Source organism: Cynocephalus volans, chromosome 11 (assembly GCF_027409185.1).
Source record: "Cynocephalus volans isolate mCynVol1 chromosome 11, mCynVol1.pri, whole genome shotgun sequence".
In the NCBI taxonomy this organism is placed as follows: Eukaryota; Metazoa; Chordata; class Mammalia; order Dermoptera; family Cynocephalidae; genus Cynocephalus; species Cynocephalus volans.
Genome location: NC_084470.1, coordinates 121,115,941 through 121,139,926, shown reverse-complemented (window position 1 = coordinate 121,139,926; position 23,986 = coordinate 121,115,941). Strand labels below are relative to the sequence as shown.

The window sequence follows — 23,986 nt, the reverse complement described above, 5'->3', positions numbered from 1 at the left end:
GTCCAATACTTACTGCTAACAGAGGCTTGCAAACGCATCATCCCGCTCACTAGGACTGTTAAACATGAGGATAAAAATTACAGCCTATGAAAGCAGGACAGACCCTTACAGGCCATAATTTCGCTATGTGGAATGACGTGTGTTGGCCTGTCCTGAGGCAGAGGATGGGTCGAAGGGGCTGGAGACATTGACTTCACATCTTAGACACACTCACAACTTGGGGATTTAATCTTCCCTTTTCCTCCATAAATACAGGGTGGGGATGTGATGCCAGCCCCAGTCTGATCTCCACGGGGCCCTGGATCTCTGCTCCAAACAGTCCTGGCAGCCTCCTGAGTTGACTTGGGGATTTGAGGTCAGTCACTCAGCTCCATGCTTCCTTCTGGACTTGCTGAGGTCCGGATATGACGGGAAGTGACTCAGGACTCGGGGGTGGGGCGCCTGAGGGGGTGGCCCCCACTTCCCTTCCACCCTCTCCACCCGTGATCCAAGTTCAAGGAACTCCTCTCTGTTGTTCAGACCATGGAGCTGGTACCTTGAAGCTTCTGGAACAGCTGTGGGAGCCAAGAGTCATTACTCCAGACAAAGAGTGGGGAGCAGACTCAATAGCTAGGTTATTACAGAGCTGGCTTTGAGAGCCGGGGAGCTATGCCAAGCACAGAAAGGGACAGGGGGCTGTGGGGGATGTGCCCAGCTGGCGGGTGCATCAGGCGCTGGCTGGAAGGCCTCCCCGCGCTCCTCGGAGAGTTCATATTCTGTCAGGTGCTTCAGACAAAGGGAGGGGCAGGGGTTGGGATCACTGCCCATGCCTGCCCAGGAAGAGGACAAATCTGCCACCTGCTTTTCCTGCTGTCACTGGCTGTCACACATCTTCTCCATGCCTGGGGCCCAGACCCAGCCACTCCCCAGAAATCTCAGGAGCTTCCCAGATGAGTCACCTAGAGTCTCTGAGTCACCCTTTCTTTGGCTCTGATGAGGGGATATTAATAGCTACCTTCTTCTGTACCCACACATTTGGCACACGGCTTGGGGATCCCCTTACCTCATCTGCTTGTGTCAAACCGAGAAGGGGCAGAGAGGGGAAGAGGAGCTGAAGGCTGGCATGCCTGAGGTGGGGTCTGAGGGCAGATGGGGAGGGCCCGCCACACCTGGGGCAGCAGTTTCACCAGCTCCCCAAGGCGCCGGGCGCATGCATGATGTACTCACCGTGCTCAGGAAGGGGGTGTTGCAATCATTGCCCAGGAAGCCAAAGACCACAGGGAAAAAGCCCCTAGGAGCAGACGGGAGGAGGGGGAGTCAGTGGTGGCCCAGGAGGGGAGGACGGAGGGTAGTGAGGCTGAGGACCGCCAAAAGGAGAGCGGGCCCCTGGCACTAGAGGCAGGCTCCGTCTGCAGCCCTGGTGTTTGAGAGGCAGCCAAGTGAAGGGGTTAAGAATGAAGGCTCTGGGGTCAGACTCCTTGGGTCCAAATCTTGGCTCTTCCACTTTCTGGCACCCTACACACTTGGGGCAAATCTCTTAACTTCTCTGAATCTTGGTTTCCAGCTGTAAAAATGGGGTTAACAAGAGTATCTGCATTGCAGGACCTCATACAAAGAACTGCTTAGGAAATATTTACTTCTATTGTTGTTTCTCTCATTATATTACTACTCTGGCTGGAGACTTCTCCTCCCTAGCGGGGCGTGTGCCACCTGCTCCAGGTTTCCTGGGCCCTGGGCACAGACAGCTGTTGGAGGCCGTGCTCATGTCTACCTTCCCCAGCCTTGGCATCCCACGCACAGAGCCACCCTTGGCCCTTGGCCTGCTCGGGGACATACGTGTGATCCTTCGCAGGCTTGGCGGCCCCCAGGTGGGTGCGGGAGGGGAACCCCGCGTGGGGTGGACGGCTGAGAAGCTCTGTGTGCTGAATTCTGGCTGAGCCGCTCTCTTCTTGGCATCACTCTCCTGGGGCTCAGCTGCACTTCTGAGGTCCCGCACAGCTCTGATGGGTTTGGCCCCTACTATGCTGCGGCAAGGTGTCCCTGTCAAGGCTTTCTTTTGGGTTGTACTACCAAACCCGCAGTGGCCCCACTGCACCTCTGAGCCCTCAGTAAACATCACGAGAAGTTACTTGTCTTCCTCCTCGATTGCAAGTTCCTCGGGAATTCTCTCCTCATTTAGTGCCATAGCCCCACACCTAGCCCTGTCTTTGGCAAACAGGGGGTACTTATTATGTATGTGACAATTTAAAGAAATAGCTATTTGAATAATGACGTATTTGAATATTGAATAAACGGAGGGAGATGTGTGTAAGAAAATTTTGGTTTCTTGAAGCCACACTACTTGATGTCTATTAGGCCTAGAACATTCAGACTCATCAGGGTGTTTTCAAGGTGGCACGGAGCAAACTGGGGCTCCTATGAGAACCCCATGACCTCCCCATGACCTTCCTGACCTCTTCTCCTTCCCATGATTGCATAAGGCACGATTCTTCCAGTCCCCATTGTCCCATCCCACCCCTATTCCCCCCACAATCCCATCCCACTTTCCCTGATAGCCTTTCTTTCTTCTCCTTAAGCACTCTCCAGTCTTCTCTTAGGCCCTACTCATCCCTCAAGGCCTGTCTCAGGTCCTGCTTCCTCTAGGACACCTCCCTGTCCTCCCCTCTGAGCTTCTGCAGCCCTGATAGTATCATTGCTGAGTTCTACCCTGCCCTGTACCAGGCCCAGGGCTGACACGGGACAGGCCAAGGGATACGGAGCCAAGAGCCAGAGACACGGGGTCAAGTTCAGATCTTTCACGTTAGTGTGAGACCTTGGGCAGGGAGCAGCCCCTGGGTGTTGGTTTCCTCATCTGTTAAGTAGGAAACAACACTACAGTGGGTTATGGGGACAAAATAAGATGGCAATTGTGAGCGTACTTGGCAAACATTAGTTCACCGCCCTTCCTCTCTGGCTGGATCATTGAGACTTGAAGGGCGGGGCCTGTGTCTCTTTCCTGGTGATAGGCACAGTGCTGGGAACACAGTAAGTGCTCAATCAATGTCTACGGATAAATGGGCCTTTCTAAAGCATCAGCCTGAGGCCCCTGCCTGTTTCCAACCCTTCCACGGCTCTCATCTCCTGCAGGATGAAGTCCCAGCTTCTGCACACCCTGCTGGGGTGATCTCAGCTCCTGGACATCTTGGTGGGTCTGTCCAGGGTTATAGGGATTTGCACTCACTTGAAGAGGCTCAAAAATCCATAGGTTTCCAGGCACATGCCCAGGAGGGGCCAGCGCAGGAGGACAATGACCACACCCCCCAGGAAGAAGCTGGTCCCCTTGAGCTTGTGCCGCTGGAAGAAGAAGGAAAATGTCTTCCTCAGGCCGATGATGAGGGAAAGACCAGTCAGGAGCAGCAGCTGTGGGGAGGGAGAGCGTGTGAGAGCAAACATGGCAGCCCGCAGGAGGCAGGGCCAGGCCTGCAGGCCAGGGCGGGAGAGGCGCTGCACAGACAAGGACGGGTCTGAGGGTCCCTTGTTCCTACCCAGTTCACTGGATCCCAAGCACTTCTTCATACCTGACTGCCTTTCTCATCGCACCTCCCAGGGAGGGTGGATGGAGAGCGAGATTCTCTTCATTTCACAAAGGTGAGGACGGAGGCCTAAACAGGCGACGCAGCCATGCCGAGCTACAACCCCATCGGGGTCCCTACAGCCCACAGGGTGATCCTCCAGGCCCCCCACATGTGGCCCTGTCACTGCTTCAGCCTGGCTCCTGGCGATCCTGTAAGAGTGCCCCGGCTCCCGCCAGATCTAGCCCTCTGTCTCTCTCCCAGCATGTCCACGCTTTCCTCTCCTCCTCCACACCTTTTCCCTCCCTGAAAATGCATTTCCCTCCCTCCACACCCACTTTCTTTCCAAATTCCTTCTCAACCTTCTCCAGTTGGGTGTGATCTCTTTCCTCTAAGCCCCTTGGTTCATATGAAATGTGTCTGTCTTGTGACTTTACCACTGCCCCACCCGTGTATATAATGTCATATCCTGTCCTGAGATGGTGGGGTTCGACGGCAGGGACAGTGTCTGACTCACCTGGGAATGCAGAGTGTGGCGTGAGAATTCAGGGCCTCAGATTCTCTTTGCCAGAGGCTCTGCTCTCTACCCCCTGCAACCCTCGTCTGCCCAGGCTCGATGACCCCTGACGCCCAGGTGGACATGATCTGAATGAACTTGGGGCTGACCTTCCCGGCAATAGACGGTTGGGCAGGGGAGGTACACAGGGCTGGGGGACTCACATTTCCAAAGGCCAGGAGCACCGAGTCAAAGTACAGGAGTATCCCAAAGAGGATGAAGAAGATGCCAAAACCGGTGATGCCCACACCAATCTCTGCAATGGGCAAGGAGGTCACGGTGAGATGCGGTTTAGGGAACAGGCTGGGACCCTGAGACTTTCCCTCATGGCCACAGGATGGGTGCCCTCTGGGGGATGGCTCCATTTCTATCCAGGAATCTCAGCTTCCGTGCTCTCAGGAAGGGTGGATGGGAAGGGGAAGGAAGGATGGGCAGGAACCTCTGATTGGCACCTGGGATCTGTGCTGGCCACTTCTATACATGACGCATGCTGTCTAAACACAGCCCTGGGAAGGAGCTAGTCCCACTCTCTATGTTCTGCATCCTCCTGCCTTCAGATGCCACATTATCCAGATCACGAGCAGGTTGGGTCCCTGGCTGGACACAACCAACTGCCTCATGCAGTGAGAACTGCTGGGGTCCTATCCACGTGGGGTAGAAGGGTACCCTGAAAACTCATGACCTCCACCCCAAAAGACTCAGAACCGCCCAGCTGTCTTGCTCTGTTTCTCAAGACGCTTGCTCTTCTAAACAACTCTTTACACTGTCTCCTCTCTCCTCAAAACTGCCCTGTCCCCTGCTCTCAGGTGATGACCTTTCACATTTAATTGGGAAAATAGAAGCCACCGGTCAGGAATGTGCTCAACTTCCCACTGGGGAAGCACAGCCCGGCCTGCACCTGCTCGCCTGTTCTCCCTCCCTCCTGCAGCAGCTGCCTGGGGGCCCACCTCACACCCCTCGGCCTCCTCTGATTTCAGCCCCAGTGGTGCCGGGCATTTCTGCACGAGGTTGGACCCAGCGTGTCTCAGGGCATTCTTTGAAGCTGTAGGAGTTTGCTCAGAGCCAGCCAGCAGGGCACCAAAGTGCAGGACAGTATGACCCTCTTATTTGGTCAAAGGCTACATTTTTGACATTTTGATACATAGTTCAGATCACTCCCCTTAAGAGCTGTACAATAACAGGATGTGGAGTTCCTTTTTTTTGTTACCCCTCTCCATCACACAGAATTGTTAATTTTACTTATCTTTGCCACTATGATAATCAACGAATGAAAATTCATTGTGTTGCTTCATTTTTTTAAATCAAATTTCTAATTTTTAAATTGTGGTAAAATGCACATAACATAAAATTTACCATCCTAACCATTTTGAAATGCACATTTGGTGGTATTTAAGTACACTCATATTTTTGTGTTATCATTACCGCTCTCCATCTCCAGAACTCTTTCATCTTGCAAAACTGCAACTCTCTACCCAATAAACAGTATCTCTCCCCTCTCCCCAGCCCCTAGCAACCACCATTCTACTTTCTGTCTCTACGAATGTGACTTCTCTAGGAACCTTTAATAAGTGGAACCCACACAATATTTGTCTTTTTTGTGACTGGCTTATTTCATTTATCATCACATTCTCAAGGTTCCTCCATGTTGAGCATGTGTCAGAATCTTCTTCCTTTTTAAGGCTGAATATGAATGTATATACCACATTGTGTCGATCCATTCATCTGCTGATGGACATCTGAATTGCTTCTACCTTTTGCCTATTGTGTATAATGCTGCTGTGAAGATGGGTGTAAAAAAAAATCTCTCTTCAAACCCTGCTTTCAATTATTTTGGGGTATATACCCAGACATAGAATTGCTGGATCATATGGTAATTCTATTTTTAATTTTTGAGGAACTCCCATATGTTTTCCATAGTGGCTGCACCATTTTACATTCCCCTCAGCAGTGCTCAAGGGTTCTAATTTCTCCACATCCCTGCTGATGCTTTGTTTTCTGCTTTTTCGATGGCGCCATGCTAATGGGTATGAGGTGGTATCACATTATGATTTTGATCTGCACTTCCGTAATTATTAGTGACGTTGAGCATCTTTCCATGTGCTTGTTGGCCGTGTGTATATCTTCTTTGGAGAAGTGTCTATTCATATTCTTGCTCATTTTTTAATCAGGTTGTTCTTTTTGTTATTGTTGAGTTGTAGGGATTCTTTATATATTCTGGATGCTGATCCCTTATTAGATATTTGATTTACAAATACCTTCTCCCATTCTGTGGGTGGCCTTTGCACTCTGTTGATTGCATCCTTTGATGCACAGTTTTTAATTTTGATGTAGTCCAGTCGATCTATTTTTTTCTTTTGTTACCTGTGTTTTTGGGGTCATATCCAAGAAATGATTGCCAAATCCAGTGTCATGAAGCTCTCCCCTATGTTTCCTTCTAAGAATTTTATAGTTCTAGCTCTTCTATTTAGATCTTTGATCCATTTTGAGTTAATCTTGGTGTAAGGTAGGGTCCAACTTTATTCTTTTGCGTGTGGATATCCAGTTTTCCCAGCATCATTTCTTGTAAAGACTGTTCCTTCCCCATTAAATGGTCTTGACATCCTCACTGAAATTTTTACTAGACTTGTTAACTAACACCTTAAATTGATCCTCATAACCTCTATGAATCTGGTTTTACTGCCATGCTTTTATAGATAGTTGTTAGAAGTGAGGAGGGAAATTATTCTGGTTGTTTAGAGGCAGAACTGTACAAAGAAAAACAAAATTGTTGAGACTAGATTTACTGGCTAAGTTATCTCTGCAACTGAAAGAAAATGAAATAACAGGCTCGTCTTCTGGGTAGTTAATCCTTCAGAATCTGCTATCATGCAGATTTTCAAAGGATTAGGATGAATTCCAGTACAGAAATAAGGTCAAAGGGCTTCTTTAAAAGAATCATTAAAAATACAAAGCTGAAATCTATCATTCAAATTCTAGACTGAAACCTCACTCAACTCATCGTCCAGTAAAATGCCAGTCTTCCTGGGTCTCACTTTTGGCAGAAGCTGGATTTTGTTAGGACCCAATGCAACATCATTCCTCTCAACATATCACCCAGCCGCCCAGAATCTGTTTTCTGCTACTGACCCGACTGCTCCTGTTTCTGACAAACCTTCATGATCTATTTGGGTTTGTTGTTGATTTCTACCTCCCAGCAATGGCTGCCTGAATTAAATCCTAGAAGTCAGGACAGCTGGGCAGAATGCAGCCCCCTTGGGTCATTATGAAGGTTGTGCTCTGTCTTTCCATATGGCATATCTGTATGTCCATCCTGTACACACCTGAGAACAGCCTCTTAAGTCATTTTGCAGAAACAGCATAAGTTTCTCAAATTTACACTTTATGTCTTCTCTCCTATGTTATACTTTCTTCTGCAACAATGATTGACTAGCTGCATAGTTATTACTCTTCCAACTTGTTCCACACTCTTCTTTAAGGGCTGGTGTAAGTCCAGAATTTTCCTGTGATGGGAACAGCCTTCTTTATGGGCCACACTGAGTGCTTTCAGCATTCAGTGGGACACAGAACCACACAGAAAAGCCTCAGAAACTGTGTTTCTCCCACACATGCTTCGGACCTTCCTCCTCCTCTCGCTTCTGGAGTAGCTTAGCGATTTCAGTCAAGTTTCCCAGCCAGGGCTTGCTCTTGAAGTTCTTCTCGGGCAGCAACCATGGTAAAGCGGGCGGGGGATGAGGGGCACGTCCTACAGACTCCCGCTCCCGGGAGTGGCAGAAGGCCCTGTCCCCACGATCCAGACAGATGAGGCAGCGCGCCCCCTGCTGGAGATGGCTGGGGCTGTCACACGCTACACCCAGCAGGAAACAGCCTGGAGGCTAAGGTTTCAGGGCGGTCTGGCTCTCCAGGGCGTCACCTAGTGAGAAGTGAAGACCTCCCCAGACCTCAGAGACCAGCTTTAGGTCCCCCTGGCAAGGCACACTCCTGGATGCGCTGATGCCCTGTTTAATGCCCCTGCCCTGCAGCTCCCGAGCCGCTGCCAAGAGGACCGTGCAGCCTGATGCATACCAGCCAGGCTGCTCCAACTCCCCACCTTATAATTCTCATTAACGGAAGCCAGGTTCAATGTCCTTCCTGTTCCAGAAAGCAGCTATAGCTCCAAGGAAAGCAATATATCATGGAGCATGCGGATGAGTCCCTCCGGCCCGAGGCTGTGCAAGGAGTCTCAGGACGTTGTTCATTTTTTTTTTTTTTCTTTCTATTTTTTAAAAAAAAATCACAAATGTACAGAAAAGTTGCAAATATGTACAAAGAATCTTTTCCCTGAGCTATTTGAGAGTAGTTGCCACCTGATATGTCATCACCCCTGAATACTTTGGTGTAGTTTTCCTTTATTCTCCTAGATAGCCATGGTACAACCATCAAAATTGGGAAATGAACACTGACACATTACTATCATCTAACCCTCAGACCCCATTCAAGTCTACCAGTGGTCCCAGTAATATCATTTATAGCAAAAGAATCTAGTTCATCATCACATGTGGCATTTAATTGTCATGTCTCTTTAGTCTCTTACATCTGGAACAGTTTCTTAGTCTTTCCTTGACATGACCTTGGCACTTCCGTAGATTCAGGCCAGTTATTTTATAGGTGTCCCTCCATTTGGGTTTGTCTGACATTTCCTCATGACCAGATTCAGGTTATGCACTTTAGGCAGAAATATCAGCAAGATGTGGTGCTGTGTTGTCATTGTGTCCTAGAAGGTGACGCACGGTTTCAATTTGACCCATTACAGATGATGTTTCTCCGCTCTTCAGGCAGTGTCTGCCAGGCCCTCTGCTGTAAAGTCACTCTCCATCCTCTACCCCGCAGGACTGCCCTCCTCACCTTGCCTCGGCTATGACACCTTGGCCGGCCACCTCGCCCAGCTGGGGCTCTGACATCCAGCTCTGGGCATGCCCCTTTCTGTTCAGCCTAATAGCTTTAGACCTGAATTGTTCAGAAAGAGGAGGGAGGTAATTGAAAAGAGGACAAGGCTTTAATCACTTTTCAAAATTAACAATAGTGATTAGCAGTGTATGGAACACACTGTGCCGGGCCCAGTCTAAGCACTTCAAGTACATTAACTCATTTAATTTTCATAACTGCCTAGGAAGCTCTTAGCCCCATTTCACAAACAAAATGGGAACACTGAGTGGTTGAGTTGCCCAGGGGTACACAGCCAGCAACTGGCAGAACCAGGGCCCGAACACAGTCATTTGCCTCTAAAAAGTGCATTTCATCAACCCAGTGCGGAAACTGCTCTTGCTTTGGCCATTAATGACCTCCATGTTACAGATCCAGTGGACAGAGGTCAGTCCTCATCTGTCGGCAGGTGGCCAGTCCTTGCTGAAACAGCCTTTCTCGTGACACCACACTTCTGCTTTTCTTCCTGCTGCTCTAACCACTCTTTGCCAGTCTCCACTGCCAGCTCCTACTGCTCTCTCTTCCTCTTGGGACTTGAGTTGCTCAAGGTTTGGGCCTCAGCTCACTTCTTTATTCTGTTTTCACACATATTTCCATGTCTTTAAATGTCATTTGTGTGCTGACAATGTCGATATTTATCTTTCTAGCCCAGGTCTCTCATTCAGCTTCCAAACTCATCTCCAGCTGCTTACTTAGCATGTCTGCTTGGTTTTTTTCTCAGGCATCTTGAACTCAACAGGTCCAAAACTGAGCTGTCCACCTTCCTTCCTTCACCTGCACATCCCTTGATTTCCCCCAGTGAGTAAGAACGTCCCCATCGTCCACCCAGCCACCGGAGGCAGAAGCCCCCGAGAGAGCTATCCTTGAGTCTCCCTCGCTGCTCATGCCACCCTCCCCTGTTCAGTCTGCAGCTAAGTTTTATTGCTGCTTCTTCTAAAATGTATCTTGAAAGCTGTCCATTTCTCTCCACTCTTAATTTTCAGCCACCAGGATCTCTGTCATGGACTTCTGCCACAGCCCTGCCTTGTCTCCTGCCTCGTTCTTGCCTCTCTCCTCATCCTTCTCGACACAGCACTCATGGATCTCAAAAAACATACAATCCAGTCTTATTAGTGTACTGCTTAGAGTCCCTCGTGGCCTCCGACTGAGTTTAGAATGAAAAAATCCTCTCATCTACACCATGGCTCACCCAGGCCTGCTTGTCCAGTCTCCTGCCTCCCTGCCTCTGGCCTGCCATACTCCAACCACACTGCTCTTCATTGCGTCCACCTGAGCCTTCCTGCCCGCAGGACCTTTGCACATGAGGTTTCCTTGCCTGGAACTGACTAACACATACTCATCCTTCCGGCTCAATGCAAATGTCAGTTTCTCAGGGACACCTGGTCCACTCTCTGTAAACCAGAACTAAAGCTGGTTCCCTCATTTCTCTCTCTCATAGCACTTAGCACATTCTCCGTAGGACTTATCACATGTGGTAAGAGTATATTTACTTGAAGGCTAATGGGTTTAATAAAATGTCAGCGTACCACTGAACTCAGGCCTCAGCCCTCTTCTGTCTTTATTTTTATTCCCTAGGTCAGTGGTTCTCAACTGTGGCAAGGGGAGGTTGGCGGGAGGCAATTTTGTTCCTCAGGGGACATTTGGCAATGTTTGGAAACATATGGGGTTGTCACAACTCAGTGGGGTGTGTGCTACTGGCATCTAGTGCAGAGAGGCCATGGATGCTGTTAAAATCCTATAGTGCACAGGACAGCCCTCCACAGCAAAGAATTAACCTGCCCCAAAATGTCCGTAGTGGGAAGCCTGAGAAACTGTGCCCGAGGTGATCTCATGGACTCTCGTGGTTTGAAATACCATTTACATGCTGGCAACTCCCAAATTTCTCTTTCCAGCCTAGGCCTCTATCTTGAACTCAGGACTCATACCCAACTGCCTACTTGACGTCTCACCTAGATGTCTAATGGCACGAACAAACTCAACACGTCTAAAGCGCAGCTCCTGCTTTCCCTCCTGCTCAACCTTTCATTGCCCAGGATAAAAACATTGGAAGCCTTCTTGACCCTCCTTTCTTGCACACCCCACATCCAATCCATTAGCAAACCCTTTCAGCAACCTCCTCAAGGCGGATGCAGTGCGGCCCACCCCCCACCACTTCACTGCTCACGCCCAGGCTCCTCCACCCTCGCTCCCCTCAGACCTGGTCTCCCTGGTGCTCCCCTTTCCCCTCGACAGCCTATTCTCAACCTGGCATCCAGAGTGATCTTCTAAAAATAGAAATAGACCATGTCACATCTCTGCACAAAATCCCCCAGTGGGGTTACCATCTTATGTAGATACAATCAAAGTCCTTACCACGGCCTATAAGTCTCTACAGGGTCTGACCCCTCAGTGACCTCCCTGACCTAAGCCCCTACTACCCTTCCTGTTATTCACTTTGCTCCAGCCACAGCCACACCAGCCCCCTTGTTCTTCAAACGCACCCAGCCTGCTAACGCCTCAGGGTCTTTGCACTGGCTGTCCCTTCTTCCTGGAACATTCCCCCTCCAGAGAGCTGTATGGCTCTATGCCCTCATTTCCTATAGGTCTCTGTGTAAAGGGCACCTTCTCAGTGAAGTTTTCTCTGACCACTCTGTATGAAACAGTAATCCCCCTACTTTGAACTCCCTAGCCTCCTTAGCCTGCTTTATTTTTGTCCAGAGGACTTATCACTCCTGACATACCATATATTTTCTTCTTGATCTGTTAATTGCTTGTCTCCCCTCTCTAGAAGGTAAGCAGGGAATACATCTGTTTCAAACTCTACATCCAACGCAGTGCTTGGCACATAGCAGAGACAAAACTGTTCAGTGAGCGAGTGAATAGTATCAGCAGTTTGCAGATGAGAAATGGGCTCAGAGCCTCTAAGTAACTCAGCCAAGGAAGCCCACAGAGCTACGGTCCTCCCTACCCTCCCAGACCTGTGCTCTACCTGCCTACCCTTTCCCCCCAAGGAAGGGGAAAACACTTAGGAGTGGAGTTTGGTTTTTAGTAAGAAGGGACCCAAGGCCACAGGAGACTTTGAGGGTTTGTGGGGTCTGAATGAGCAGAGGCCTCCCGCGTTCACTTTTGTGGCATCCCACTTCTAAGAACCCTGTACAGGAAAGGGGTGGGCTTGACTGACAATTTGCCAGGCCCCCCAGGCACCAGCCTCTGGCTACCTATGGGTGCTGAGCACCCCCTCGCCCACTGCCTGGGCCCTGCTACTTCGCATGCCAGCACAGCAGCGCCCAGCCACTGGCTCCAGAGGTCACGTGTGTAGGTTCCCCAGAAAGAAAAGGTCTGGCTGGAAGGGGCGCGTCTCTGCCCCACCCTAGCCTGGATCCTCCAGCCCCGCTCCCCCCACAGCCCGAGTCACTGCACTCACTCTGCCATTCGGTGATGGAGATCATGCCTCAGTCGGCCTGGGGGGCCTTCCTGGTCGAAGCCGGCAAGTGGCGAGCAGCCGAGAGGACCAAGCCTACGTGCCCCCGGGAAGCTGACCCTTGGTAAGTTGTGAAATGAGCCTCTGGTAAATCATTAACTCCCCTCCCCCGCACCCCTCCAAAGGCAGCTGACAGTCGCAGGCCCCCTCCTCCTGTTTTTCCTAGAGGGTGCTGCCCCCGCACACACGCTTCGCCCACCTGGGGAAGGCAACGCCCACCTCACCTGTTCTGTGCACCCTCCTTCACCCCCCACCGCTCCCCTACGCCCTGAGCCTGAGTTCAGCTGCTCCCGTCTCCTCTACAAAGGATTTCATATGGAAGGATTGGGATCTGGGGGTGCCCAGGTTCCTTGCTAGGTTTGGTAGAGGGTGTGGGAAGAGTTAGAATCTCTGCATCTGTTTGAAGATGTAGTAAATTCACCTTGAACGTCAAGTTTTATGTTTTGTGCTAGTACACATGCTGGACGCTAGGGGGCGATAAGCAACCGAGAAAATCTGTTGCTGACCTAACCCAGAGCCAGATTCCTCTAAATCAAGGGCAAAAGCGCCACAGGGGAGTTAGACACAAAGGGCTTCGGCCTCCTTTCCCCCAGCGGCGTCCAGCTTTGGACTGTGAGGTCGAGCTATGGAACACAAAGTCCTGAATCGGGGCTCGGACAATTCAGGAGGCTGGTTCTAGTCCACCCACCAGCTGTGTAGACGTGGGAGTATCCTTTCCTCCTTTGTGGGCCTGAAAAGGAGGGGACAGATCGTTTCTGACGTCCTTTTTCCCACAGTAGAGCAGTGGTTCTCAACACCGTTAGAGCCAACTTTCCCCTTGTAATGCCCCCTCTATGCATAAATGAAGTTCATAAATGATATAACTAATCTACAGACATCATTTTAAAAACTCAAAGCTAACTATAATAAAAAAGAAACAAAATAATCATGATAAAACATATTGTCTCTCGATATATAAATGCTCAGGCAAATTTACCAGGATACATAAGTGAAATAGCTAGATTGCTTGCATCTACATATAATAAAAAGTTTGAACATAAGAAAAATAGAACACCAGAGCCATTCTATGGAAAAACAAAAACCACACACAAGAAAACAAAATAGTAGAGAGTGAACATTAGACCACAAGCTAATACATTAGGTAAGTAATAACAGACCAGAGGTACTTGCATTAAGAGAAAGCAGGAAATCACCTTGACTGAGGTAGGGATGACATAGCAAGGCAAATTAGACAGAGAGAATGAGGAAGTACAGTATGCACAAGGAGGAACTGGGTCTTACGTGTGTGTCAGAATAGCTCCCTGTGATACCAGGTGGAATGGGGTCGTGATAGAATGTCACAGACACATAGATCTCTATCTTGAAATGCCATCACATGTGGAGGTAAAATTCAGTCTCCAGGACCTTAAAAGGCCTTGGAGATCATGTATGTCCAATGGGCAGTGGAGAATAGACGAGAGATTAGGAAAAGACATCGTGATAAAAGAGGTTTAGAGCAATTACACGCGGACCCCTGGGACAGTGCTGGAGGAAGGCAGAGAAACAACAGGCTATTCCCTTGAACATTTCCACATGTAATCGTTTCCACACGGGTGTGCATCCTCAGGCTGCAGAAGACTTTAAAAACATAAAGGATGGCAGTACTGTGAAATAACTTCTAAACACTGTCATTAAGGAGCTCCAATGAGATCTCCTGCATTTCAAGTATCTCTGCTTTGATGATGTTTGGTTCTCTCCGGTCTCCTCTGTTAAATATTTTCAGTCACTCTCTTTTCTTATTCAGTAATACCCTACTGCATTGGAACAGCTTTCAACCAAATGTGTAGTAGCTGAAATGTTGTAACAAATTGTGTAGGCAATGCTTGGAAGAGATTATTCAATCATTTTGAGACAATGTTTTTATTCCATTTAAGTTTCTTCTCCATAATAATCATCTATTAACTTTCTGAGTTATTCATAAAACTTATTACGAAAAACTTAAAAGCTTATAAAAGCATTTTAATATTATTATGAATTGAAGTATGACTAACTGATGTGGGTGGTGGGTTTAGTGCAGGATACGGGACAATTGCTTGTTTTGGAAATTTGTCCTGTGCATTGCAGTCACTAAATGCCAGTAAGAGTTTTCCCCCCTTATCATTGAGGCAAACTAAGGCTCATCTTGCTCATCATTTCCAAGATGCCCCCCAGGAGGCGTGTCACTCCCATTGAAACCACTGGTAGGTTAAGAGCTTGGGCTCTGAAGTCAAAGTGCCCTGGGCATCATCGTAGCTTCAAGAGATCGTAGGCATTTTATTTACCCTTTCTGGGCTTCAGTTTCTTGGATAATAATAGTACCTATCATATAGGGATATCATGAGGATAAGTGAGAAAGTACATGTAAAGTGCATAGAATCAGGTACCTGGCACATAGTGAGCACTTAACGAGCCACTGTTACTACTATTATTATTATAGTGTAGGTATAATAATTACTATTCTTATTAATATTACTATTATTAGTATACTTTTAACATACTTTATATGAAAGACTTCTGCTGTCATCTCAAATTGTGGTTCTAAACTGCTCCCACAGGTTGCACAGATAGGAACACCTCTCCTCCCCCCCACCCCCCACTTACCCCACCCAGCCATGGAGCTCACCAATGAGCTCAGGAGAAGCAAACTCTCCTGAATCTCTGCCCTCCTGGCCTGATTCTCTGGGTACTGGACCTGAGCCCAGGGAGTCTTGTCCACAGCCCACCATCCTGGAGAGGGGCCCCTTCACAGGGACAATTGCAGGAGGGAGTACCAGGCCCTGGCAGGTGGGGCTGGCCCTCGGCCTATGGCAGTCTCATGGCCTGGCCCCTGGGGAAGGGGTGGGGTTGTGCAGTACTCCCTGGGGCTGGAGGCATAGAACTGGGCAGGGAAGGACACCTCAGAGGGCTGAATGGCAGGGGCCCTGGTGATGTCTCCCAGCAAAGGCTATAGAGTAGTGAAGGCAGGGACCTCAGAAAACATTCTCCCCCTTCCTGATCGTGCCCCTGAAGGTGGCCAAGAGTTCCTTCACAACGTCACCACCACCACTTCCTCACATTTGTAAACGAGCTGGAGTTTTCAAAGTGTTTTTCATCCATTTTTTCATTTGACTTTCTTGAGAGCTCCATAAGATGGTGGTCAATATCCCCATTTTACATACGTAAAAACTGAGACTCAAGAATTTTAGTGACTCGCCCGAATCTTCATGCCTGTAGCAAGGAGCAAGGCCAGGAGTTGAGCACGACACGCCACTCTCTGTGGCATCCGTCTCAGCGATGCGGCGAGTCCAGTTTCACACTGGGGCTGGGAGGCGGCGGGTGGCGGAGCCCCAGTTCCCAGCAGCCGCAGGGTCTGAAACCTGGCTGGCTGCCTGCCTGACCCTGCCTCGCCTCTTTTCAAGAATAAATAAATGATCACAAAGTTACAGAGCACCATTCCTTAAAGGGCATTCTGCTATTTGCTTTTTTATTTGCATTTTCCGACATTGCCCCTTTTACAAATCTGGACCTGGCTTGATCAGAGGCTTGATCTGGGCCGGGAGGTACAGCAGGCAGGGACCTGCTGCATCAGCCTTGAGAGGAGCAGCCGGCCCCTATTCGCGGATACGGTGAAGCCCAGTGGTGCTCCGGGGTCTCATGCTCCACCTCCTCTCCAAGGCCCTGCCGCTGGCTCTGGCCCAGATGGGGGCTGCAGATAGAGGCTCAGGCCCTTGGAAAGCATCAAGTTCTGGGATACACCTCCCCCAGCCTCAAAGGTCTATGTCTTGAGCCTACATCTGGTCCCAAATCTCCCTGTTTCACAAAAGACATTGGAGTTTAGAACTCTCTTGGAGATGTTAAAAATCCAAAATATCATCATTTTATTTGTAAAGCGAACAAAAAAAATGAATGCCCTTGTGCTAGCGCTTTAGGGATGAGAACACACGTTCAGAATTCAGCATCAGCCACTAAAGCCAAACCAGTGGGGAATCAGGGCAGAGGAAGCTTGCCTTCTTTTCTCCCCTCTCAATTTCCCTGTTTCTTGAACCATCTCTCCCTCAGTCATTCTGCAGAAGCCCAGCAGAGGCCTGCCACTATCTTGGGCTCACTTTTCTCTCCAGTGCCCACCTCATAGGATTACAGGGCTTCCTGACTCTTATTCCTCACAGTAAGCTTTCAAAATTAAGAAGCTCTGGGGAAAAAATGGGTGGGAAAAAAAAGATGGGAGAAAAAAAAAAAAAAAAAAAAGCTCTGGCAAAGTCTTTTACACTGAGTGCCAATAACTGATAACCACTAAATATCTGCCAAGAGAAATAAACCAAAGGGATTAAGCCTGGATAAGAAGAACCGGGTGGTTTCTGGTATCCCCTACCAAGTTATATACCTTCTTGTACCCTACAGCAGCAATACAGGGCATTGTATAGTAATTGAGAAAGGCTGGGAATTAATTTTCTTCTCCTACCATCCTACTCTTCATTTCAGAGACAAACCAAGGGGAAGGTGTCAGGGCCTAGAGCATCTGATACTTACATTATACAGGACCCTGGGGCAAGCCCTGGTCTGGGCTCATCTGGACTGAAAGGATCTCCCCAGCTTGGGGTGACCGAGGACTGGGAGAGGAGGGTGGCATGTGCTCCAGCCCAGCCCCTCACACTCCCTCCCCTTTCCTGCCAAGCCGGCAAATTGCTATGGACCCCAAGGGCAGCCACGGATATGGAGCGGGAGACACACACCACAAGTACAAACCATTCATTTTATTTCCTGTATTGGGTTTATACAAACTTGCAAGATACAAATGCAGAACTCACTGGGATTCTTCAGAACCTAAATCTAAAAACAATGCTGCTAAAAGGAGGAAGCAAACTCTCATCTACTTCAGTCGGGATGTCTCCTCTTCCCCAGGGAGGGGGTCGTTGGCTAGAAAGATGCAAAGGGAATGCTACAGATGTCTGGTCCCCTGACAGAGATGCCCTCAGTTTATCTAACCTTAACCCTTCTTCTAAGGTCACTTTTATACTCAATAAAGACACTGAGATCATAAATTTCCTTGTATGGTTTATTGTCTAATACTAGCAAATCAAATTGGCCCCAATATGTGCATAAATAGATATATGTGTGTATATAGATATATATATTTAACATTTTTCCTTAGTTTTAAGAGCTGCCAGGTGGAGGGTACCTAATGGGGAAAGTAATTGACTCTGTCTTACCGCAGTCAGCCCTGCCCCAAGAACATGCCTCTCACAAAGGCAGGAGAACAAGTGTGCGCCTCGTGACCTCAGAACATCTTTACAGGGACAGTAGAAGTATTTGATTGCAGCCACTTCGTTACTGATGAGGGAAGTAATGTGCTAATCGGGAAGGCCCTACATGAATAACCAGGGCTTTCCCCATGTGGGTTACATAGCCCCGGGCCTCCATCTGGGCCCTGTTCATTCATAACAAGATGCTCTGGGGTGGGAACAGAGTGCCAGTCGATGCCAAAGTTGGGAGGTCAGGCTCTAAATGCTGGCCAAAGGCTCTGTGCTAGATTCCAAAACCCTTGATTTCAGATCTGGACAAATACGTCCATCCTGCCCAAATCCCTATAAGACAAGAGGCCCCTTCCCACTTGGACAGTCGACATGCAGTCTGGAATGCTGAGCTGACTTAGCTTAACACCCCAGCTGCAGCCTGCCAGAGAAAAGTCAGTCTGGGGGGTTTCTTGGGCAAGGCCAAGAGGTTACATCGTCATGGGACCCTCTTCAGCCCAGAAGCTGATTTCACAGTCTGGATGCCAGACCAAGGTAGCATTCCCTTAAGAACAGTCCCCCAAAGAGAAAGGTCACAGAGGGAAACAGGTGTCATAGATGTGACCCAGACCAGAGAGGGATCAAGTGAAAAAGTGTGAGAAGTCCAAACAACTTGCACATGTCTGTGCTAAAGGATCAAGAATGGCACAGAGAATCCCAGGCTGCTGCCTCTGGGCTTTGCACCATGTAGTGGGTCCATCAAGGAGCAGATCGACATTCTCAGTGCTGTTTAGCATAGGTTGCCATCAAACTGTGTGCCCAGGGTGGTGAGGGGTGGTGGTCCAGGAGCCCATCTGCATGTGTGTGTGTGCCTGCATGGGCGTCCTTTTGTGCAGACAGCTGTAAACATTTCCTTCAGGAGGATTTGCATCTGACAGCCCTCCGAGGGTCATCAGAAGCTGGCAGGGTAATCAGATCCCTGGCAGGGTGCTGTCTGGGTGGGCTCTGGGGGCCAGCCCTTTACTGACTGGGGAATGCAAAGGAAGGAAGGAAGCCTCTGGGACAGAGGCATGGGACCTGGAGGCAGCCACCCCAGTCTCTTCACATAATTTGCCAATTCCATTCAGACATTGCACATTTTGAAAATAGATTTGCTTTTTTAACAAAAGCGTAAAATAGATCTGTCTTAAAATAAGTCTTTCCTCTCCCCTTCTTTGGATCAAAAAGGTAAGGAGTATGGTCTTGACATGCTAGGAAAGGTGTGGAAAATGGGGAGAGAGAGCAGGACGGGGCAGGGGCTGTAGGAAAGGGTCAGACATCCAAACAAATACATACACACATATATACATATATATATATATATATATATATATGCTACACATACATCTATAATATGTGTAATCTCCATCAAACATATATTAAGGCATGTAAAGCAACATAAAGAGCCAGCTTTATGAAATAAGATGTGAGAGAGAGAGATGGCAGAGGCGCAGACATTGCTTCTTGGTATTTCACATGTATTTCTAAAAATATCACTTAACAAAAAGGAGAGACAGACAAAGAAAGGGAAAGGCATAGAAGGCCCTGAAAAATCTGTTTCTTGTGGAGGGAGAAAAATGTGGGGAAAGAGGGAGAGAGGGTGACCTGGGAGCCAGTCCCACCTGCCGTTCTGCAGGGGAGAAAAGACAGATTGAGGGGTGCTTGAGCTGTGAAAATGGGAAATGTGGCCAAGGGCCACGTTCAAAAAACCTGCCAGAAGTGAAGATAGGTGGAATCCTCCCGGTCTGTAATCCCTCGGAAGCATAAGCTTATCCTAAGCACCTAGAACAGTGCCTGGTACATAAAAGGTGCTTGATAAATATCTGTTGAGTGAATTGTCATCTTTACTTGCACATGAACTGGGACAGTAACCGTCCCAGCCATGAAGGAGTGCAGAGAATTGGTGGAAGATGAATTTGTTATTCTCGGGGCTTCTGGAGATCAGGCTGGAGTCTCCGGGCAGCAGCTCTGGCAAAGAGGAGGCCGAGGGGCCAAGGCGTCTTCAGCTTCTCGCCTCCCTCCTCTGGCTGCGTTCCTCTCAAGGGTGGAGCAGAGGAAGGACGCACTGGCTTCTGTCTCTCCCCAGCCAGCCTCCCTGGGAGGTCCACGGTGAGAAGGCCAAGCTTCAACTTGTCCGCATCTGGGATGGCCGTGATGAGGTGCGGTGTCCTGGAATCCCACCTCGCAGATGAAGGCTTCTTTGCCTCTCCCCGTCTCCCCCGGGGCACTCTCAGCTGGCCCACAGCACATTCCAGGGGAAATGGGGCAAGAAGCTGGTTAGGTAAGGCCCCAACGCTGACCACGCCCTACGTGAGACAAGTCCTTCTCTCTGTCCCTGACCCCAGGAGGCGACACAGACGCCATGTCCCGATGTAGAAAGAACCATCTCCCAGGCTGTCACTACCCAACTCCCCTCCACCCCACACCTCGAAAACCACACCCAGCGGCTCCACCAAAGGATGAGACGGGAGGAGGGAGGTGACAGTCTGGCACCGCACTGGGCACTAACCTCAGGCTCCTCCTGGGGCAAACTATCCTACTTCCCCTTTCTATTTCCCCCTTTCCTGACTTACTCATGAATGTGTCCTGCTGCTTCTCTTTTCCTCCCACTCTCCGCTCTCCAAGGATCTCTCCCTCTCTCTCTGCAACCCCTCCCCAACCTGCCCTCAGACACTGCACAGACCTGCTGTTCTCTCCCCACAGCCAGCACTGTCCCCTCTGGGAGCCAAGGACTTTCTCCTATCTCTCATCATCTTGTCTTTGGCTCAAGCAGGGTGGTCAGTCTCCACTGTACCCCAGAGGCACACCCACAAGCAGAGATGTGTCAAAGCCCTGGGTACAGCAGGGTAGCAGGGTGGGGCTGATGGGGAAGGGGTGACGGCAGGTGCTGTCGCTGTCAAGCAGGGCTCGAGGAGGCAGGGTCCATCTCCTCTTCACCTCTAGCCCTGACCTAAGATAGCTGAGGGTATGTTCCCCACCAGGATATGTTCTCCATCAGGAATGTTCCAGAAAGGCCATCGCAACCCAACCAGAGCATGGCTGAGGCTCCTGCAACTTGGGTATCAGAGAGGATGGTGCTCCCCACCCTGCCATCTCAGGCCCTTGCCTAGGACCATGGCACGAGTAGTGAGGAGGACTCCAGGACCAGGCGTGGTGGGTATGTGGACACGGAGATGTCCACACTCCTTTCAGCAGCAGCCCTGGCCCCAGCCTGGCTCCCTGCGGCATTCCCATGGGAGCATGGGGGCAGGGGGCCAGGACGGGGAGCCAGGACCTCAGGTGGGCAGAGGACAGCTTCAGAATGTGGCTCTGTGGAGCTTCACAGCATTGGCCTCAGCCAGGGCTTGCACTAGAGAAAAGAGAGTGGGGTGAGAAGAGTCTGCACAGAGGAGCCATGACACCAGCCAGTCTTCCCCGGGAGAGAGAAGCCTCATCTCATAAAAACCTGGAGGAAACCCCCTCACTCCCTTACCCTGAGAGCGGAACAAAAGAATAGAGGTCTGCATTCTTCCCTACTTGCCTGCTAGTGAGCGACTGTGGGCTAGGGTACGGGAAAGGACACAGCCCGGGGCTCTAGTTGCCCAATGTTATTTTAATTTACAGGAAGATCTGGGAGCAGAGAAACAGCTTCTGGGGGCTTCTGAGGGTTCCGTGGTGGGACTGCTGTGTATCTCAACAAATGGAAGGCTTGCTGGCTGACAGGAGGCATGAGGGTGGGGTGTCAGGGAAGGCACTTCCCTGACAGTGGACAGGTGAGCTCCCAGCTCTGTTCCTGTCTGCTTCTGGAGAAGCAAAGCCCATTGGCATCACAACATCCAAGAAGCAGCCCTGCCAGCCGGCTATAGCCCCGCACTGCAGGGGATGCGCGTGGGCTCAAGCGGATGGATGGAGGGGAGCGCGTGGCACGGGGGCACCGGGGTGGGGGAGCAATGCTGGGATGAGAGGATGCAGATGGCTCGGTGGGCGGCGGGAGACAGGGGACCCGCTCCCTGGAGTGGATGAAATACAGTAGAAAAGTGCTTACGTCAGAGCTCAGACCCGCATGGTATGGCTGCTGTCGGCGCCCCGTGGGCATTCAGACGAGAGGGGTTGGCTGGTGGAGTCGGGGAGGCAGGGGAGGTGGGAGGGCTTGGGGTGGCACATTGCACTGGAAACAGAAATGAACAGGGGAGTGAATGGGAGGAGTGGGAGGAGGGACGAGGTGGGGCACCCAGAGCAAGCGGGCCCCTCCTCGGGTGGGCAGGCAGGCGGGCAGCGGTGCAGGCAGCAAGCAGAGAGAGGAAGCCGAGCCCAAGCTGTCCTTGTTCCAGGTGCCAGGGAGGAGAGCGTGAGGCCCCAGAGGAGACCTGGTCCAATCTAGGCTCCGCTAAGGACCAGTGTGACTGTGGGGGAGGCCGGGCCCTCTCTGGGCAAAGTCTGCCCTCCCATCCACGCAATGGGGAGATTTACACACCTTTCCTCCATTGTGCGGATAGAATGAGGGAGTGGCACTTTATATGTGGTGATATTGCTAATGGTAATGATTAATAGTGCAGTAAAACCACACTAATCCAAATCATCACCCCCCACCCCTTTAATAAACAGAAGTGAAGTGACCACCGGGTTAATCAATTCCACGAAAAGGGAGGCTTCTGATAGGCTTAAAATGAGCTCTGTTAACTTAGACAAGAATGAAGGCTCAGAAACACATTCCCCATCACTTGAGACCCCCTTTTCTAACCCAGTAAAGGCAAACTTCAATCCACCCGAGCAAATCATTCCAAGCCTTGAAGTGGTGACATTTGAATTAATGAGATTTTACTCTATTATCATTATTATTGCATGTTGAGAATAGCGAAGTGGAAAGACAACGAGAAGGGGTGACATAATATTGGGAACAAGCTTCTACACCATCTCCAGATCGTCGTGCATGCCCAGTGTAGCCGTGAGGCAGGAGGGTGGCAGAGACGTCCTCACCGGGGTCAGAGAAGAACCAGACCCCAGCCAGAGTCACGCTGCATGTCCATCAAGAGACAGTGAACTTCCCACCCAACCCTGGACCGCATCATCTTCTCTGCCCTCTGTGCAAGACAAAGGGCCAACACGGCTTTTGCCATCACATAGCTACATACACCCACATAAGATCATAATACACGTAGCTCTCACATGCATGTGCAGTTGTGTCTGACTATACACAACTCGTACTTTGTGCACGGGACTCAGAAACACTATATCGTTACACTCACTGTACACAACTCAGATATGTGTGTGTTTGTGCCCTTCCACATGACCCGACACACTTGTAACTTCCTGTACAAATCCACTCACAGACGCTTTCAAACGCGCATTCGTGTGCATATCCACATCACTGACCCAATGGTTAGTTATTTGGTAACCTCCACTTCTAAAACAGTTGAGAAAACAAAAATCTAAACAAGGAATATCTCAAGGAAGGCAAAATAGATGTTACAACATACATGCAGTGAGGCTTTTATAATTTACTCATAGGAGAGCCCGTGGGGGTCCATTTCCTCTTATTTATAAATAATTCTAATAGGTGTGGATTTGCTGGGTTTCTAGTCCATAGGAGATTAGAAACAGGGAAATGAGAAGAAAGAGAGGAATTGAGAGGCCCAGTGACATCTATAAGAAGACACAACTGAAGAGAGAAAACCATTCGTAAAAAGTAGACATATATAATAACTTTAAAAGTGTAACAGTTTGGGAACATTTAGTACAGCTAAGAAGAGATGTACATCAATTGTAGCCCCTAAGGGCATCCATCCCTTTAACAGGTGTCAGCAAAATAAGGATATTAATAATGGTACTAAATGACCAAGAAAAGTTAGTTATGCAAATATAACCTCTTTAAGAAGGGAGAAAAATACTAATAGTTAAAATTCACATATGCAACAGATGCATATCGGACAGATGTGATATGACAGTGTGTACAGCCACAAGTACTGCCACATCTGCACGCAGAAATAATCAATCACTCACACATTCATGAGACTGTGCACTCTCCCATCCTGCACACACAGACATATGTTCACAAATATTGCAATATATACACGGCACACAACATGTACACAGATATGCTTTATCATTGTCCATACTGCAAAAAAAGCACGTAAATATGAACATTCATAAACCAGACCTCCACCCATATATTGTACACTCACATCCAGGTACATCTATGCGCCAGTCTATTAAATACCACCTGGACTCATAATAATAG

The 23,986-nt window shown here is 49.4% G+C and overlaps 2 protein-coding genes across 2 annotated transcripts in view; both read right to left on the bottom strand.

The window, feature by feature from the left end:
* Positions 1 to 515: 515 nt before the first annotated feature.
* On the bottom strand, positions 516 to 12,473 carry GOLT1A (golgi transport 1A). The gene is made up of 5 exons (XM_063115395.1): positions 12,449 to 12,473; positions 4,251 to 4,342; positions 3,200 to 3,378; positions 1,207 to 1,270; positions 516 to 554 (listed from the first exon to the last, which is right to left on the bottom strand). The coding sequence occupies exons 1-5, from the start codon at positions 12,471 to 12,473 to the stop codon at positions 516 to 518; spliced, it is 399 nt and encodes a 132-aa protein (XP_062971465.1).
* An 8,484-nt stretch (positions 12,474 to 20,957) lies between these two features.
* Positions 20,958 to 23,986, bottom strand: part of PLEKHA6 (pleckstrin homology domain containing A6) — a 128,724-nt gene continuing 125,695 nt past the window's right edge. The window contains 3 exon segments of the mRNA XM_063115043.1: positions 20,958 to 21,118; positions 21,794 to 21,854; positions 21,857 to 21,916. Of these exon segments, the coding sequence (XP_062971113.1) occupies positions 21,802 to 21,854; positions 21,857 to 21,916 (113 nt within the window). The 3' untranslated portion in view covers positions 20,958 to 21,118; positions 21,794 to 21,801.

What these genes read in the sequence shown, in the direction of transcription:
- GOLT1A (XM_063115395.1), bottom strand. Translation starts at nt 12,473, where the DNA reads ATGATCTCCATCACCGAATGGCAGA. An exon ending in GGATTTTTGAGCCTCTTCAA is followed by an intron (nt 1,271 to 3,199) that starts GTGAGTGCAAAT and finishes GTCTGCTCCTAG; the next exon opens with GGGCTTTTTCCCTGTGGTCT. An exon ending in ACACCCCCTTCCTGAGCACG is followed by an intron (nt 555 to 1,206) that starts GTGAGTACATCA and finishes TGGCTCCCACAG; the next exon opens with CTGTTCCAGAAGCTTCAAGG.